This window comes from Condylura cristata, unplaced genomic scaffold (genome assembly GCF_000260355.1).
Source record: "Condylura cristata isolate star-nosed mole 26May11 unplaced genomic scaffold, ConCri1.0 scaffold00002, whole genome shotgun sequence".
Lineage (NCBI taxonomy): Eukaryota > Metazoa > Chordata > Mammalia > Eulipotyphla > Talpidae > Condylura > Condylura cristata.
The window spans coordinates 69,276,091-69,291,036 of record NW_004567103.1 but is presented as its reverse complement, the minus strand read 5'-3'; the positions used below and the strand labels follow the sequence as shown (position 1 = coordinate 69,291,036).

Here is a 14,946-nt window from a genome sequence, read left to right as displayed (position 1 = left end):
ATATGAAGGACTAATTCTTCCTTGTTGCTCTGACTATTGATCTGTCTGTAAGTTTCAATAAAGAATGATTATTTCCTTTGACAAAGTGTTTTATGTTCATTCTATATATATATATATATATATATAACTCTGCAAGTGAGGAAACATCTTACAAACTTCATGGTTCTTGACAGTTGAGATACAAAGTTTGATAATATTCAACACTGATGAGGGACAAAAAATTTCCCTATCAAGTAATATTATATATTTCACATAGCTTTCCAGGTAGCTAGAAAGAACAGAGAGAATGACAACTTACATTATTATAAGACTGTGCCCAACTGTAGAAATGCTCTCATGAACCATGATTAAGCACAGGTGTAATCATGAAAGAAAAATAATTTACACCTCAGCATAAATTGTGTGCTTAAGAAAATGATTAGACTCATGATAGAATAAGGGTTTTCCTTTTTAAAGTAGAGATATAACAGCCTATTAGGTAATTACTTTGATTTTAAGCAGCTGTAATTCCAATTTCCATGAGAGCTCACAATGGCTCAGAGAAAGAATGAGAAAATGCAGATGAAGTCTGTCATTTTGCTGTTACACAGCCCAAAATAAAACAAAGCAAAACTACAGCTGGAATTTACAAACTTAACTCATATGAGTTAATTTTTTAAAATCTTTTTCAGACAGACCTTTGGGAGAGGATGAAAGCAAGGATAGCCTTGGGACATCTCAATTTCAAAGCTATTACTTCGAAAGTCTGTAGGGAGGGCTGCTTCAAAAAAACTTCTGTCAATTTGTTTTCTTTCTTACTATCCAAACTAAGCTCTTGAAAATGAGGAAAGAGAAATAAATATCATGAAACCCAGCTGTCTATGAGACACATGTTTATGTCAATCTTCGCGTTCATGATCTATGCAGTAATAAATCAGAGGAACTGCACTAGTTGTGTAATTTATTTCAGCAGTATATCAGCGGGGTGAGGCCTCCAGGAGCTGAATTACAGACATGAACTTTGCATCATTGCTTTTATTTACTTCCTCTATTTAAATTTGATATAAGAAGACAGGGAAGGCGGATCCAAAGTCAGAAATGAAGGTTCTTTGCATAAATTTCTAAATGCTTGAGATATTTAAACTAAGGAAATATTAAACATTCTCACCTTTGATTTGCTGTTTTTGCTCAAATAAGCAGTAAAGAAGCTTTAAATAGTACTTCATTATAATAAAGATCACTTTGCTCACTTAAGCATTTCCTTTAAATTTCTTTAAGTTTTCCCATACGCAAAATCATAATAAACTTGAATTATATTAATATGAGGGAGTAGTAATATTTTGTGTTTCAAAATTGGTACTTCCCTTACTTTAATTTTTTTTAAAGATTTATTTATTTATTCATATGGAGCTGGGGTACAGGCCAGAGATGTGGAGTGTGGGAGGGTTCTCCAGAGACAGGGTGGGGAGCAGAACGGGCAGATCAACGAGGTACGCTGCTGAGGGGGGCATCGGGCGAGTCAGGGGAGGTCTGCCTTGCCATGTGGAGCTCCTCCGGGGCAGGCAGGAATCGAACTCATGCGAGGAGGTGGCTTAAACTTCTTAGTGCAGTGCTTTAAACCTTCTGCGCCACCAGGGAGGGCCTCTCTACTTTAATATTTTAATAGACTTATAGTTCTAAGGGATTCATATGTTCTTGTTTTCACTTAATAACCTTTGATATCTTCGTCTTCACACTTCAAGAATATTTTATTAGTAAGTCAACTCTTTCCTTAGGAGTTATTTTTTATTTAATTATTGATAATTAAATCTTTTTTCCTTTAATTTGAAATAGATTTACTGGAATATATAAAAAATCACTTAATTCACTAAATATGCTTCTTCATAAAGCTGAAATTGTATGACAATGTAAGAGAATTAAAGAGCAACTGATGTTCTCCATTTTTGCATAACTTGCCTTTTTTCCTCTTTCTTTCCACACCTCATAAGCATACTGTTATTTTACCTTTTTGGAATTCCAGGATTTTAAAAATTTATTAAACTTCAAGTAGTGCTGTTACATACTGTTTGAGTACTCTCTCACTATTTGCATTATATATTACAGATACCTATAATTTAGCAAAAAAACATTTTGTAGTTAGTAATATTTGTACCCATCTTATTTCTCAGGAATTTTTCAGAAATATATAATCTGTGGCTCCAAATAAGACCTACTGAATTAGAACCTGTATTTTATCAATATCTCCACTTAGTTTGCATGCACATTAAAATTTGAAAAGCTTGGACTAAAATAACATATTTCTTCACTCTTAGGTTTGTATTTTGGGATTTAAAAACAAGGTTAGCATATTTAATATATAAATAAAATTGCTAATGCCTTCTTAAAAATAAAAAAAAATCTTTATGGTAACAAATATTCAAGGATATTCATTTTTTTTTGAAAGAACATGTACTTATAAGTTGATATGTGTAAGAACTTCGGCTTTTTTGTCTTACGAACATTATATTTCTGACCTCAAACCGCTTCAACTGTATCAATGCAAAATTAAAATAACAGTTACTTTGATAATAATTATGTGAAATATAGACTTAAACAGGCACTCACTAATTGGCAGCTATTAGTAAAAGGAACAAAAACAAGAATTTATGAAGCAGGTCAAACACATATGACTTTTATGTAATACACATTGTTAATATGTAAATTAAATTTTTGGTGGGTCAAAATAAAGCTTGTGTAGTATTGTCCTTGGTTCTGAATCAAGAAGTCCTTGTTAGGGTATTATTTCCCATTCTTCATTCACTTATATACTGTCGTATTACACGTATCTTACAAGACACCTTACATCCTCTCAGCCACAATTTTCTCTAGAATTTATGACCAATTTATTTTATTTTATTTCTGCCAAGATAATGGTTGAACAACTTCATCGAGACACTATGCTATCTTTATGCATGTATTTGGTGCCTCTTGCCACTCCTCAGGATGATGGGAAGTTAACCATCCATGAGACAATATCTAGAATTGTTTTAAATCCTCTAATATATTGTTGATGAATTAAAACAAGTACCTATATGTTTTTATGTATTTTTCAATGCTTACATAAGGTTTGTTTTAGGATTTTTTTCATTCAAGTAACAAGTCCCTTAATGCCTTCCTCATTCAACAGACCCAGAGGCATACAATCTGATCGATTGGTTAGCGTTAGCTTTTCAAGATGGTTAATAGAACCAATTAACTGATTTGTATCTCATTCCCCACTTGTGCTCAGCACCAGCTCCTAATCCTGGAATAAATAACTGAATACTTAAGTCCTTACTGTCTGGAGTTATCATTATAGCAGGATACACTTCTGATTACACAATTACACAGTTTCTATGGTAATAGTCAAAGAATTCTTCTGTTTGAATCTTGGTGGAAATATTAGCCTATACTTACCCCGGGCAGGGGAGATACCATGATCACAAAATATTAGCCTATGAATATACGGTACTTTTCTTTGTTTTTATAGCCCCTGTCTTCATGTATATTATCATTTAGTTTCATTTCAACATACATCTTTATGAAACAATTTTTGCACTTTATTTCAAATATCTTTTTAAATTATGTAATGATTCAGTTAATGTATTTTATTAAAAAACATTTAGTTTTAAATCTTAGCACTTCTTTTAGTAATTTAAAAATACTTGAAATTATTAAATATATTTATATGTTGATGGACAACCTTATTTTATTTCTTTGGATTATTAATTTGCTAGTATATATGAACATAATTTATTATTTTGATTTTTATTAGTATTTATATATTTTCAGAGGGCCTCAGTTAAATAAAATATCTAGTTGTAGTACCCTTTTAAGTCACAGGGCTAAAGAAATATGTATATATTTTGTTTAATTTTTTTGTTCCCTTCTATTAAATCAATATATTGTATAACTTGATGTCTTGGCTGCTGGGAAGCTCAGGAATAAATTTGTTAGATTATTTCAAATAAATTTTTTATAATTGAAACTATAACCACACATTTTAAATTAGTTTGCTACCTTTTGAATATTTTGAAGAGATAACCACAAAAAGAAATTTAAGATATTGTTTTAAATATGTTAGTCTTTTAATGTAAAACTAACAAAAATACATTAGAGAATAACAAAAAAAAATGTATATGGGATTCAGAGAGACTAAGTCATGCAAGTGAATTCAGAATTTCCTGCTTTTAAATATGAAATTTTTAATCTTCTACTTTTTCAATTACCTACTGATTTATTTCAATTTTGTATACCCAAAAGGGAAAGTTTATTATAGAAAAAAAAAAAAGAGGCAAAAAAAATAACACTAGCACAGACACAAGCAGGAAGAAAAAACTACCCCGAAAGGGACAGGTTTGTGAAAAGAAACACTTGCACAGACACAGGTGTGCAGCCTTGGGATGAGAGCTGCTTTTGCTGATTTTGTACACTAAAGAAAATAATTTTTAAACATTTTGTATAATTATCTCTCTGTTCAGTTTGTAAACAAAATAGATCTAGAAGAAATAATGCTCATTTAGATATGCCTGTTTGTGTGTCTGTGTTTATATGTAGAATGGATTTTCACAGTTACTATTCATTTAGTCTTTGTCACTGAATTTTTACATTTGGGACAAGTGGTTGCTGGTCTTTTGATAATTCTGTCAGATGCCTAATGAATCAAAAATTCCAAGGAATATTAATTCAATACACCAGCATCAGTACCATAATCTGAAGGGAAACCCATTATTTTCTGGGTGAACAGACTAGTTCCCGTGGACACCAATATTATTTTTCTTCAGAAACACATACCTTGTTTAGAGAGCCAAGTTTTGGTAACATTTTAATTTGCATGACTAACCAAGCTGAACCATCACTGAAATGTATGTGGATTTAAATCAAAGTGATTGTGTTAGAAATAAACACCATTAACCCTACTGCAAGAACATTCTTATCTTTCCAAATAGTATTATCGGTTGTATAGAATTCTGAAAATTACCCTGGATAGTAGAGGCCTACAAAATAACTAAGTTTTGGTTTGAGTCTTTTTATTTTAAGCTATTACTTTTTCATTCTGTTCAAGGAAACAGTTTTATAATTTCTTTTAGTGAATAGTGAAGCTATTATTGTGCTTCTGTAAATATTTGCTGAAATCAGCAATGCAAGAGATTTTGGGTTAGTTGCTTTGGAGACTCAAAGATGAGAAATTCTTTTTACACAGATAATAATCCTATAGTCAAAGTAATGAGGCAATTTATGATTTATTATAGTTGCTATAACTTATGTTAACATAATTGTATATGGATGTAGTGAAAGTAGTTACATATTTAAATTTGGCTTTATTTTTCAATTTGCATTATACAAGAGGATCTTCAAAAATTTAGTGTTTGTTGTTAATTATTGTCCAGTAACAGGATGCAAAATACCACCTATGAAACATAAACTATTAATACAATTTTAAAGAAGAAACTGAGGCATAGAAATATAAGGGAATGCTCCAATTTTACTAAACAATATGTCAAGAATCCAATTTTCAAATCCATGTCTATCTCTACCAAACTACATCATTTGTTATAAAATAATCACCTTTATTATTATTTGACATGAAGTATAGTTTATTTTGCTGCTAAGACCAACTTTCATGACTAGAATTACCAAGGTGTGTGTGTGTGTGTGTGTGTGTGTGTGTGTGTGTGTGTGTGAAAAGATACATTCAATGAATGGTTGAACTAGTTTGGTTCCATATTACTAATTAAAGAATCATAAAAGCTTAGTTTGGGATGATAATTTTGAACCTAGTTCAAAAAGTAAAACTCGAGATTGAAAAACACTAAGTTAATTGAAGACCAGATATCTTTTTAGAGGTAGAATCAGGCATTAAAAGAATGTTGGCTAACACCAATTTCAGATGTGTTTTCACTCCTTTCTTGCTCTCACTGAGGTACCTGACTTTGGCAATGTCATTTCATCATTATATTCATGCTATAATAGCATGTACACATCATAGTTATGATGATAAAAGGTAAGTAATCCACCACCTTTATTTCTACAAAAATTATGAGTTGTGGGCAAGTGTTAGTTCAATGTTTCTGGGTGCTGGTAAATCAGCATCCAATTTAAATGTATTGGGAATACATGGACAGATATTCTTTTGTCTTATGCTGTGGAACAGAGTTTTCATATTGTCAAACACTTGATAAAATTATAAACATAAGGCATTCCCTTTCTTCTCTTCTACATTTATAGAAATCTATAAACATACTTTCTACTTGCTCTAAGATGGAATAGCTATCCTCTTTTTGACTTAGCTCAATAAAAATATCTAAATATCCTTGACACTATATGTGAAACATAAGAAGACTAAGAGGCGGAGAGAAGACAGGCTGTCTAAGAACTTGGACATGAAAAACCCTGTGGTAGTGAGCTCATTGTGTTCTACTTTTGAATCATATTCTAGTCCTGGAACTGAATATAAGCTTGCAACTTTAGAAATGCCCATTTATACAGAAAAATGGTAACAGCAGAAAGAACGACTGCTATATCTGCTTTTTTTTTAGCCAAGAGACCATTAAAGATTCTACCTAGTAAGGCAGAAAATATTATATTAGCAACTGATGTACTATAGAAAAATACCTGTAAAATCTGTGACCGATCTCTTCTTACACTAGCAAAGGCCACGTAAGTTGCTGGATTTCTACCCATACCTGGCAGTAATAAGTGCTGCCCTCTCCTCCCTCCTCACCCTTTGTTGGAGAATAGTGTCAGAAGTCTGTAAGAGAACTTTCATAGAACTTTCATCATCATTAGGGGTAATGAGGTCACCCCACCCGGCTGACAGTGGAGACTACCTAGGAACTGGAGTCCCCTTGCCTGTTGAGAAGTAGAAAAATCATGATACTACCTCATAGTGTGGCACCAGGATGTCTACGTTTTCGTCCTACCCACAAGGCAGCCCTTCTCAATAATGCCTGCCAAAGTGATGCCCTGTAAGACATTCACTAAGGTGAATGTCTATTTAAAAATACCTGCTGTAGAATTTAACCCCATTTTGCCCTTACGGAAAGGTACTTTCTACACAACTTTACTGTGTACATTATTTTCCAAAGTGTCACTTGGGTGTAAAGTGAAGATGACTTCATTTTGTTTAAAACATTATCAAGAATTCATTATATTGAAAATCACAACATCCAAGACACAACTGTCTTGGTATTTGAGTATCATATTGAACTTAGAAAACATTTCTATAAAGATAGATGTGAAATTTTATTTTAGATTTTTATTAAATAATGGACTCTTAATTTAACAGTCAAAAAGTATAACTAGAACTGAAATTAGTTATTGGACACAGAAAACTTAAAAATTAATGAAACCTCTCAGTGGGTTCATTAGAGGTTTCATTAATGCAATAATACCAGTTTGTTTTAGTTAATGGTGGAAAAATTCTCAGGTCACTGAAAGTATAATGACTGCTCATGTTGATGTTGATTTTTAAATATAAAATTAAAATTGTTAAATTTATATATTATGTTACAAAAATTGATGCCACAAATGTTTTTCTTTGATTGTAGGATTTGGTTTTACTAAGTTAAGCATTTTCACTTTTCTGGGCTTTAACTCCTATTCTGAAGTTTCAGAATTCTGATCTCTGTTGATATCATAGTATTATTAAAACTATATTATCAAGAGAACTAGCATGGACAATATATAAATTAGATAGTTAAATAGGTAATAGCTTTGCAAATTAATTTATAGAGTGCAATAATTGATTCTCTAAGTATCTAGGAAGGAAATATTTGATGCCACAAAAAGTAGAAAGTCTAATATTATTGTGATAGAATATGACTTTTTGTTTAAACATTTTTTCCTATTCTTACCCCAAACTTTTTTTCCTATTCTTACCTCATAAGAGTATGTTTATCCAAGAGGCAGACTATCCTACATCCTTTTCTTCCAATGACAAGACTTAGAACTTACCACTTTTGCCTGGGAATATATTAAAACCTTTGGACAAAGTTTCTAAAAGAATTTCAGAAGAAACATCAGTAATTGCAGTTTCTAGGAACATAAACAATATCTCTTTTGGAAGGGTTTGTGTCATTCAGGTAGTTCATGCCTTCCAAGAAATGATTAACACTTACAGGGTAACTGAAGGGAGAAAGGCTATAATCATGCTGTCTTTGCCCTGTCAACATTACTTATTGTTTCAGCTATGAGTACAACAGAACAGAAACAAAAATGAAATTATTGTCTGCTTTTTTTCATTTTCCTAATCACGAGGTCACCCAAGAGTATTCAATCAGAGAATGTTTTCCTCAGTAAATATGTAGGTAAAGCCACCATACAAGTTAATGTGGTATTTAAAAAACATAATCAATTAGTACATTTTATTATTATGTTAGAAATCTAATCTTTTTTATATTTTATCAATGCAAGTCAGATTTCAAATATATGTAGTTATATTTTATTATGAATTTATCATAACCTAAAATAGAATAATGAAATCTAATACTGATATTTACAGAAGAAAGTAAACCCATGAATAAATTTGTTAAGCCAAATATTAGAAGCTAACTAAAATTAAAAGAGTAAAATGCATTCTTAGAAATATTAACTGAGCAGTTTTCCTGAATTTTTCAACTGTTTCCTTGATTAGAAATAGGTTATGCACTTTATTATAAAAAATGAAGAATCTTGTAATAGTAGATAAATATTTTTCAAATCAAACAATCTCTCTGCATACTTTGTGAACAAAATAAGATTTTCAGATCAGAACAACACTATGAAATATCCCATTCTGAAGATTCACAGTGTACGGGAGCATATAAAAAGTTGTAGTGTAGTAAATATGCCTATAAAACTTTATTTAAACAACAGTTACAAAAATGTTCTTGACGACAGTTTAATTCCTAGAGATATTCAATAGAAGATAAGCTTTTCAGAGTCACTTCAGGAGAGCCATGGTAACTGCACTGTGTTTGTGGGTTCATAATACCTAGATTTATAAGCATTTCATCAAATTTTAACTTCTCCTTTTCCCAAAAGATACATTCTCAAATATACCAAATGTTAATCTCCACTAATTTTTAGAAATGCTTTGTGTGATCAAATTTTCTGTTGAGTGAAGATCTAATATTTGTTTTTATTTTCCAGATTTACTTTGCTGCAAACAATTCTCTTACATCTCCTTCATTTTATTAAAAATAGTTGTATTTTAATCTTTTCTTGTGACTGTATAATACCCTATGGTTTGTATGTAACATATATTCTAGATTTATTCGTTTGTTGAAGGGAATTTAGGTCATCTCTTGTCCTACTTATTGCAAGTATTGTGGCTTTGAATATTGTGGAACATACAGGCTTTTTGTTGGTAATTTCACACTCTGTGGCTATATGCCAAAGTGTGGGATTTCCCAGTCATATGGCATTTCCATTTTTTAAATTTTTTAAAAATTTTTTTTAAGTTAAATCCAGATTGCTTTCCATAAAGGTGTGCTCAGCTCACATTCCCACCAAACCTGTAATAGGGATCCTTTTTCTTCACAACCCTCTCTAACACCTGCAGTTGTGGGCCTTTCTTATATGCTCCATTCTCATTCTCTCTCTCTCTCACATACACATATATCAGAGATCGAGTTGTCCTAAAATATCTCTATGTAGTATGTACACATATTAATATATGTTGTGTATTAATGTATAGACTATACATGTTTGCAGTTATATTGATGTGTATATTATATATCTATATAATACAATACAATTACATGTATGCATTTATATACATATGAAAATATATGTGTGATTAAATTAAGTAGAATGCTTAATGGTATAGATAAGAATTAGTAAACTGTGGTATGCTGGTTGGTTATTTGCTTATATAAATAATATTTTACTAAAATATTGTAAAGACATCATTCATATATTTACCACTTCTGTTTTAGCACCAATAGGTTCTGTGGTTTTGAAAGCGACATTATACCTCATGAAACTTTAGATAGTTAATATTTATTCCATCAAGAAAAAAATGCTTTTAAAATTATTTATACATACAAGAATTGGGGTATAAGCCAGAGGTGTGGGGGGAGAAAGGATTCATCAGAGACAGAATGGGGAGCAGAACAGAAGGGTTTACTGAAATACACTGCTGAGGGAAACTATAGGGGAGACAGGAGAGGTCTGCTGTGCTATGTGGGCCAGCTACTTGGCTGGGGATTGAAATCACCCTCAGCTGTGATTGCATGATAATACTAGGACATAACTCCAATATTACCAGGGAGACCCCCAAGAAAAATAACTGCCTCACATCTCAGATCTTCCTCAATATAGCAGAAAAGAGAAGACACTGAGGATCCTTTGTCCTTTTGGCAAGCCATTGGGTATGGAGAGATTTCTCCAGTTGTCAAAATAAAACCTGACCCTCTTGATCCTGAGTTTTCCTAGTTATTAAGAACCGTTGTCCTCATAGGACAAGTGGAGAACACTGGAATTTGATCTTTATACAAGCCCTCAATATTTGCTCTAATTATTCTCCAGAGGCAAATTAAGGACTCTTCCACTAACATTTCACTTGGAGCTCAGATAAAAGAGAAGGAAAATGGGTCTGACTGAAAGGAATCCCATACTCTTCTAATCTGCTTAAGTTATTTTTCAGACATACTGAAGAAACAGGAGGAGACCCAGGGATCATTTCATTCTTTCCTAATGTTTACCTATCCTATAGCAAAGAGTCAATTTTATTCATATTTAAAAAAAATAATGAAGTACAGACAAATCACCCTAACAATTTTAGCTCAATTAATTTAATAAATAGGAGAAAATCAGTTATTGTTTCTCCAAAAGAGTTTACACAGTTGAGCTGTCTCCACGGTAAAAAATAAATGGACTTGAAGAAAATTTTTTAAAAAAATTATTCAGTTTCCTTTTTCACTAAGTAAATTAATCTTTTGGACTGATTCAAACAATTAAGTATTCTGAATTCCCTTGATTCAAACAATTAAGTATTCTGAATTCCCTTGAAATATGTATTTTTAGGCAAGCATAAAGCAATATTTTTTAAAATGTTGAATTCTATGATCAAGAAATTCTCAGTTCACTTACATGTCTCTGGGATCCGTCATATTCACACCTTTCAATTTTTCCTAGGCTGCCGTCTGAAAAATACAGCTTCTCTGCACGGTGGTCTATGGTGAGTCCATTGGGAGTGAGTATATCTGTACTGATCACCACATGAGCATTCTTTCCAGTCAGGGTAGATCTCATGATACTTGGATGTTGCTCATTCCAGTTGGTCCAGAACATTAAACTAAAATTAAATTATAGTAAAACATTAAAAAGTTTATTAATAGCATGACCATTTAAACACGTGGCAATACCAAGATATTTTTTAAAAAAATCAAAATTATGCATTTCATATTCTATGATCCTTAAGGAAGTTGAGCAAATAAAGGGAGATATGTGTATCACATTTGCATGCATATTTTTCTCAGTTCCTGAAAGGAAACTGAAAAACAATCATATCTGCACATTCTTTCAATAGTAATTGCATTGAATTGAGTCTGTCAGATGCATAGTGAGGGTTTCTTTTTATTTAAGGACAAAACAGTTATCTTAAATTTCTGTGAACTCCTATAAACTCTAAATTATTAACATCATGTCTCAGCAGACCCAGTACAATGCTTTTGGACATTGTTCTTAATATGACTACATTCCAATTTCTTGGTGAAAAAAAAAAAAAAACAACAACAATAAACAAAACAAAACTCCCTCCCCTTCCAGATCTGTTTTTAAAAGTCCATGTTCCTCTTTGTATATATTTTTAGAGAATATATAGTTACCACTTTCCAGACTTCTTTAAATTTTCCCCTCTTTTTCTCAATGGAATTTTCTATAAATCAGCGACATTTCTAGAATTCAAGGGGTTTACTCTCAAATCCTTCAATGTATCATATATTACCTATAGATTGCACAGAATACTGTAAATCAGCATTTGTTAAACTGTTCTTTGTGGAAAACCTGGTATTTTATGGAAGTCCTGAGAAGACCCTGGGAAGAAAGAGACATTTGAGTATCCAAATCCTACTTTTATTATTTTTACTGAAACAGTTACTAAACCTTTACCAACAGGACTGTCCCTAGGAGTTTATTTGAAGATAGTTGTACTTAAGATGGAAGGGGGGAAGGAAAGAGAAAAGAAAGTGAAGGAAGAAGGGAGAGAGGGAGAAAAGAAGGGAGAGAAGAAAGAAGAAAGAGAGGAAGGAAGGAGAAGAGAAAAAAGAAGGGAATGAGGTAAGAAGAGAAGGTAGTTGGCAGGAAGTTTCTTTAGTTTTGGAAAAGTCTATTGGCTAGCAATAAAACTATTTTAAATAATATTTAATATTTTCAAAAAGAATATATATCTTCCCATATATAATTATTTAATTTCTACATGTATTCACAGTCACTGAATATATGATTACATAATATTATAAAAAGGTACCACTAGGTAATATTCACGTTCACAACTAAAATCTTCCTTCTTGCTGCTTTGAAAAATAAATCCCACCGAAAGAAGAAACCTGCATCATCTATGTTGTTTGTTAAAACACTGCATAGTATTTTCATTTATGCTCTGAATAGAGAATAGTTTTAAGTGAGCAACTATCAAAAGTATATTTTCCTAGGAGTGAGTAAATTTGCAAAATAAAAAGCATCTCATTTTCTTAAGCATTTTGTAACTTTATTCAGTCATTTTGACATTTAAAATGAAAAAAATAATAATTTAGAACATATAATGTCTTGCAAATAATATGAGATAGGAAGTATACAATTTATCTGTATTGTTTTCCTATACTGTTTCTTTTTAAGTTCTAGAATTTCTGGCTTATTAGTGCTCTTTATACTTTACCTTTCACTTCACAGGTAAGAAAACACAAACACAGAGAGCTTAAATAATTGAAAATGAGTAATCAAACTAAATTTTGAACTCAAAAAGTCTACCTTCATTCATAATTAATTTTTAAATTTCTGTTAATTAACAAACCTATAATAGCACTTTGTTGATATGCACAAGGCTATCAACATATGTTGAATTTTAATTACATGTAATGTAATGATTTTAGTATTTTAATTTGTTTAATTCTAAATTACATTTGACCATATGTAAGATGATAATGTAATTTAACCTATGCAATGAATAATTATAGGCTTAGGCATTTGTCAATTAAAATCAACTGTATGTAATATCATCAGTGATCACCCTTATGTTATTCCACAGTTGCCTTAAGTCCCTTATTATAAAGACATTCTTTTGGTGAAGTGTCATCATCAATGTAGCTGATGCAATAACAAGCTGAACAATACAGGACAGTATATGATCAGAACAAGTTTTGTCCTGCATGTATGTGAAGACCTGCATAGATGTGAACTAATTCGGCACAGCAGTTCGAGATGGCACTGCTCTCTCAGCGTTCAGAGTCTACATATATAAAATGAAATGCCCAGTTGAATGTATAGTCTATTCTTAATTTCTAGCTCTAGAGGAGCATCTTTATAATTATTTGTACATTGAGTATTTAATAAATCCTTTCTCCCTTCAAATAGTCAGTGGTTATCCATCATTGCTTATCAGATTGTAGATATAGACTTATTTCAATTCTAGCTTTTTTCAGTTACCATATAAATTCCTTTATATCATTTCTTAAAACATGACAGTTGTCTGACTTGCTATGTTTTTTATTCACTCCAGTGTATGGCCTCAGAATTTTTTTCTTATCATTAATTCTTTATAAATATTATAATAATTGCCCACACAATATATCAACAAACATACATAAACTACTGAGACTGTTAAAGTATCTATTACTGAAAATATAGTTGTAAACAAAAATCTACTCTTGTTTCATTTTTCTTCTGTATTTGAGTTGGTGAAATCTCCAGTTGTTAAAATATCTGATTAAAGTATTTAAACACCTATTAGGTTTCAATGCATGTTAATAGCTTTTTTCCAAATTTATTATATAAATTAGGCATCTATTAGTGTCTTACTCAGATGCCTTTTCTAATCTAGTATGTTCTATTTTCACTTTCATAATTGAAATTTGCTTTTACTACTTCTCAATTACCAGATATTTAAGAAATACAGAATTTAACTATTCATATTTTGTAAAGGTATTTTAAAAACATATTTTAGGAATTATGAAACTAGAACTCTGAAGGAAAACCTATGTCATAGTTAATTTTATCTAATTTAGATATAAATTGGTTAGCTTTTAACTGAGGTAAAGGCAGTCTCTCACTTTTGGCATTCATCCAGGGCCAGCACGTGTGGATGATCGTCCTCCGACATGGTGATGACTGCTTCTCTGTGGAAGGCTCCTGGCCTGGTCTGGGCCACTGTGTGTCTGGTGATGGACGAGGTAGTGGAGCTGGTCCAGTACAATGTATCCCAGGCTCTGTGATAGGCAAGGCCTTCAACAGAACCCACATCTGATGGGAGATACAAGGAAATATATGTAAACTCTAGCTAAAAGCATGTGATTTGGGACAGAAAAGCATTTTTATATACATATGCATATGCATATGTATGTATATGTATGTGTGCATGTATATATACATATATGTATACATATACACATATACATATATGTACATATACACATACATATATGTATCTGTGGATATAGAGATATAAATAGAGATAATTGTTTCATGAGTTATTTATTCAAACTCTCCAAAATAGAAGATTTGGTAATTGTGATGCTGACAATGAACCTGAACTATGAACTGTATTTTCTTCTTTAGAAACTTTTTTTTGTTTAAGATTTATTTATTTGTGCATATAGAACTGAAGTACAGGCCAGAGGTGCAGGGTCGGTGAGAGCTTCACCAGAGATAGAGTGGGGAGCAGAACAGGGAGATCAACAAAGTACACTGCTGAGGGGAGCAGTGGGTGAGACAGGCGAGGTCTGCATGCCATGTGGATCACCTCCGGGG

General features: G+C 31.7%; 1 protein-coding gene across 1 annotated transcript in view; it reads right to left on the bottom strand.

The window, feature by feature from the left end:
• The window catches only part of LRP1B (low density lipoprotein receptor-related protein 1B), a 1,583,276-nt gene that overhangs the window by 282,129 nt on the left and 1,286,201 nt on the right, over positions 1-14,946 (bottom strand). Inside the window, exons 27-28 of the mRNA XM_012727834.1 lie at positions 14,250-14,439; positions 11,074-11,278 (exon numbers count right to left, since the gene is read on the bottom strand). Of these exons, the coding sequence (XP_012583288.1) occupies positions 11,074-11,278; positions 14,250-14,439 (395 nt within the window). The remainder of the gene's footprint in view (positions 1-11,073; positions 11,279-14,249; positions 14,440-14,946) is intronic.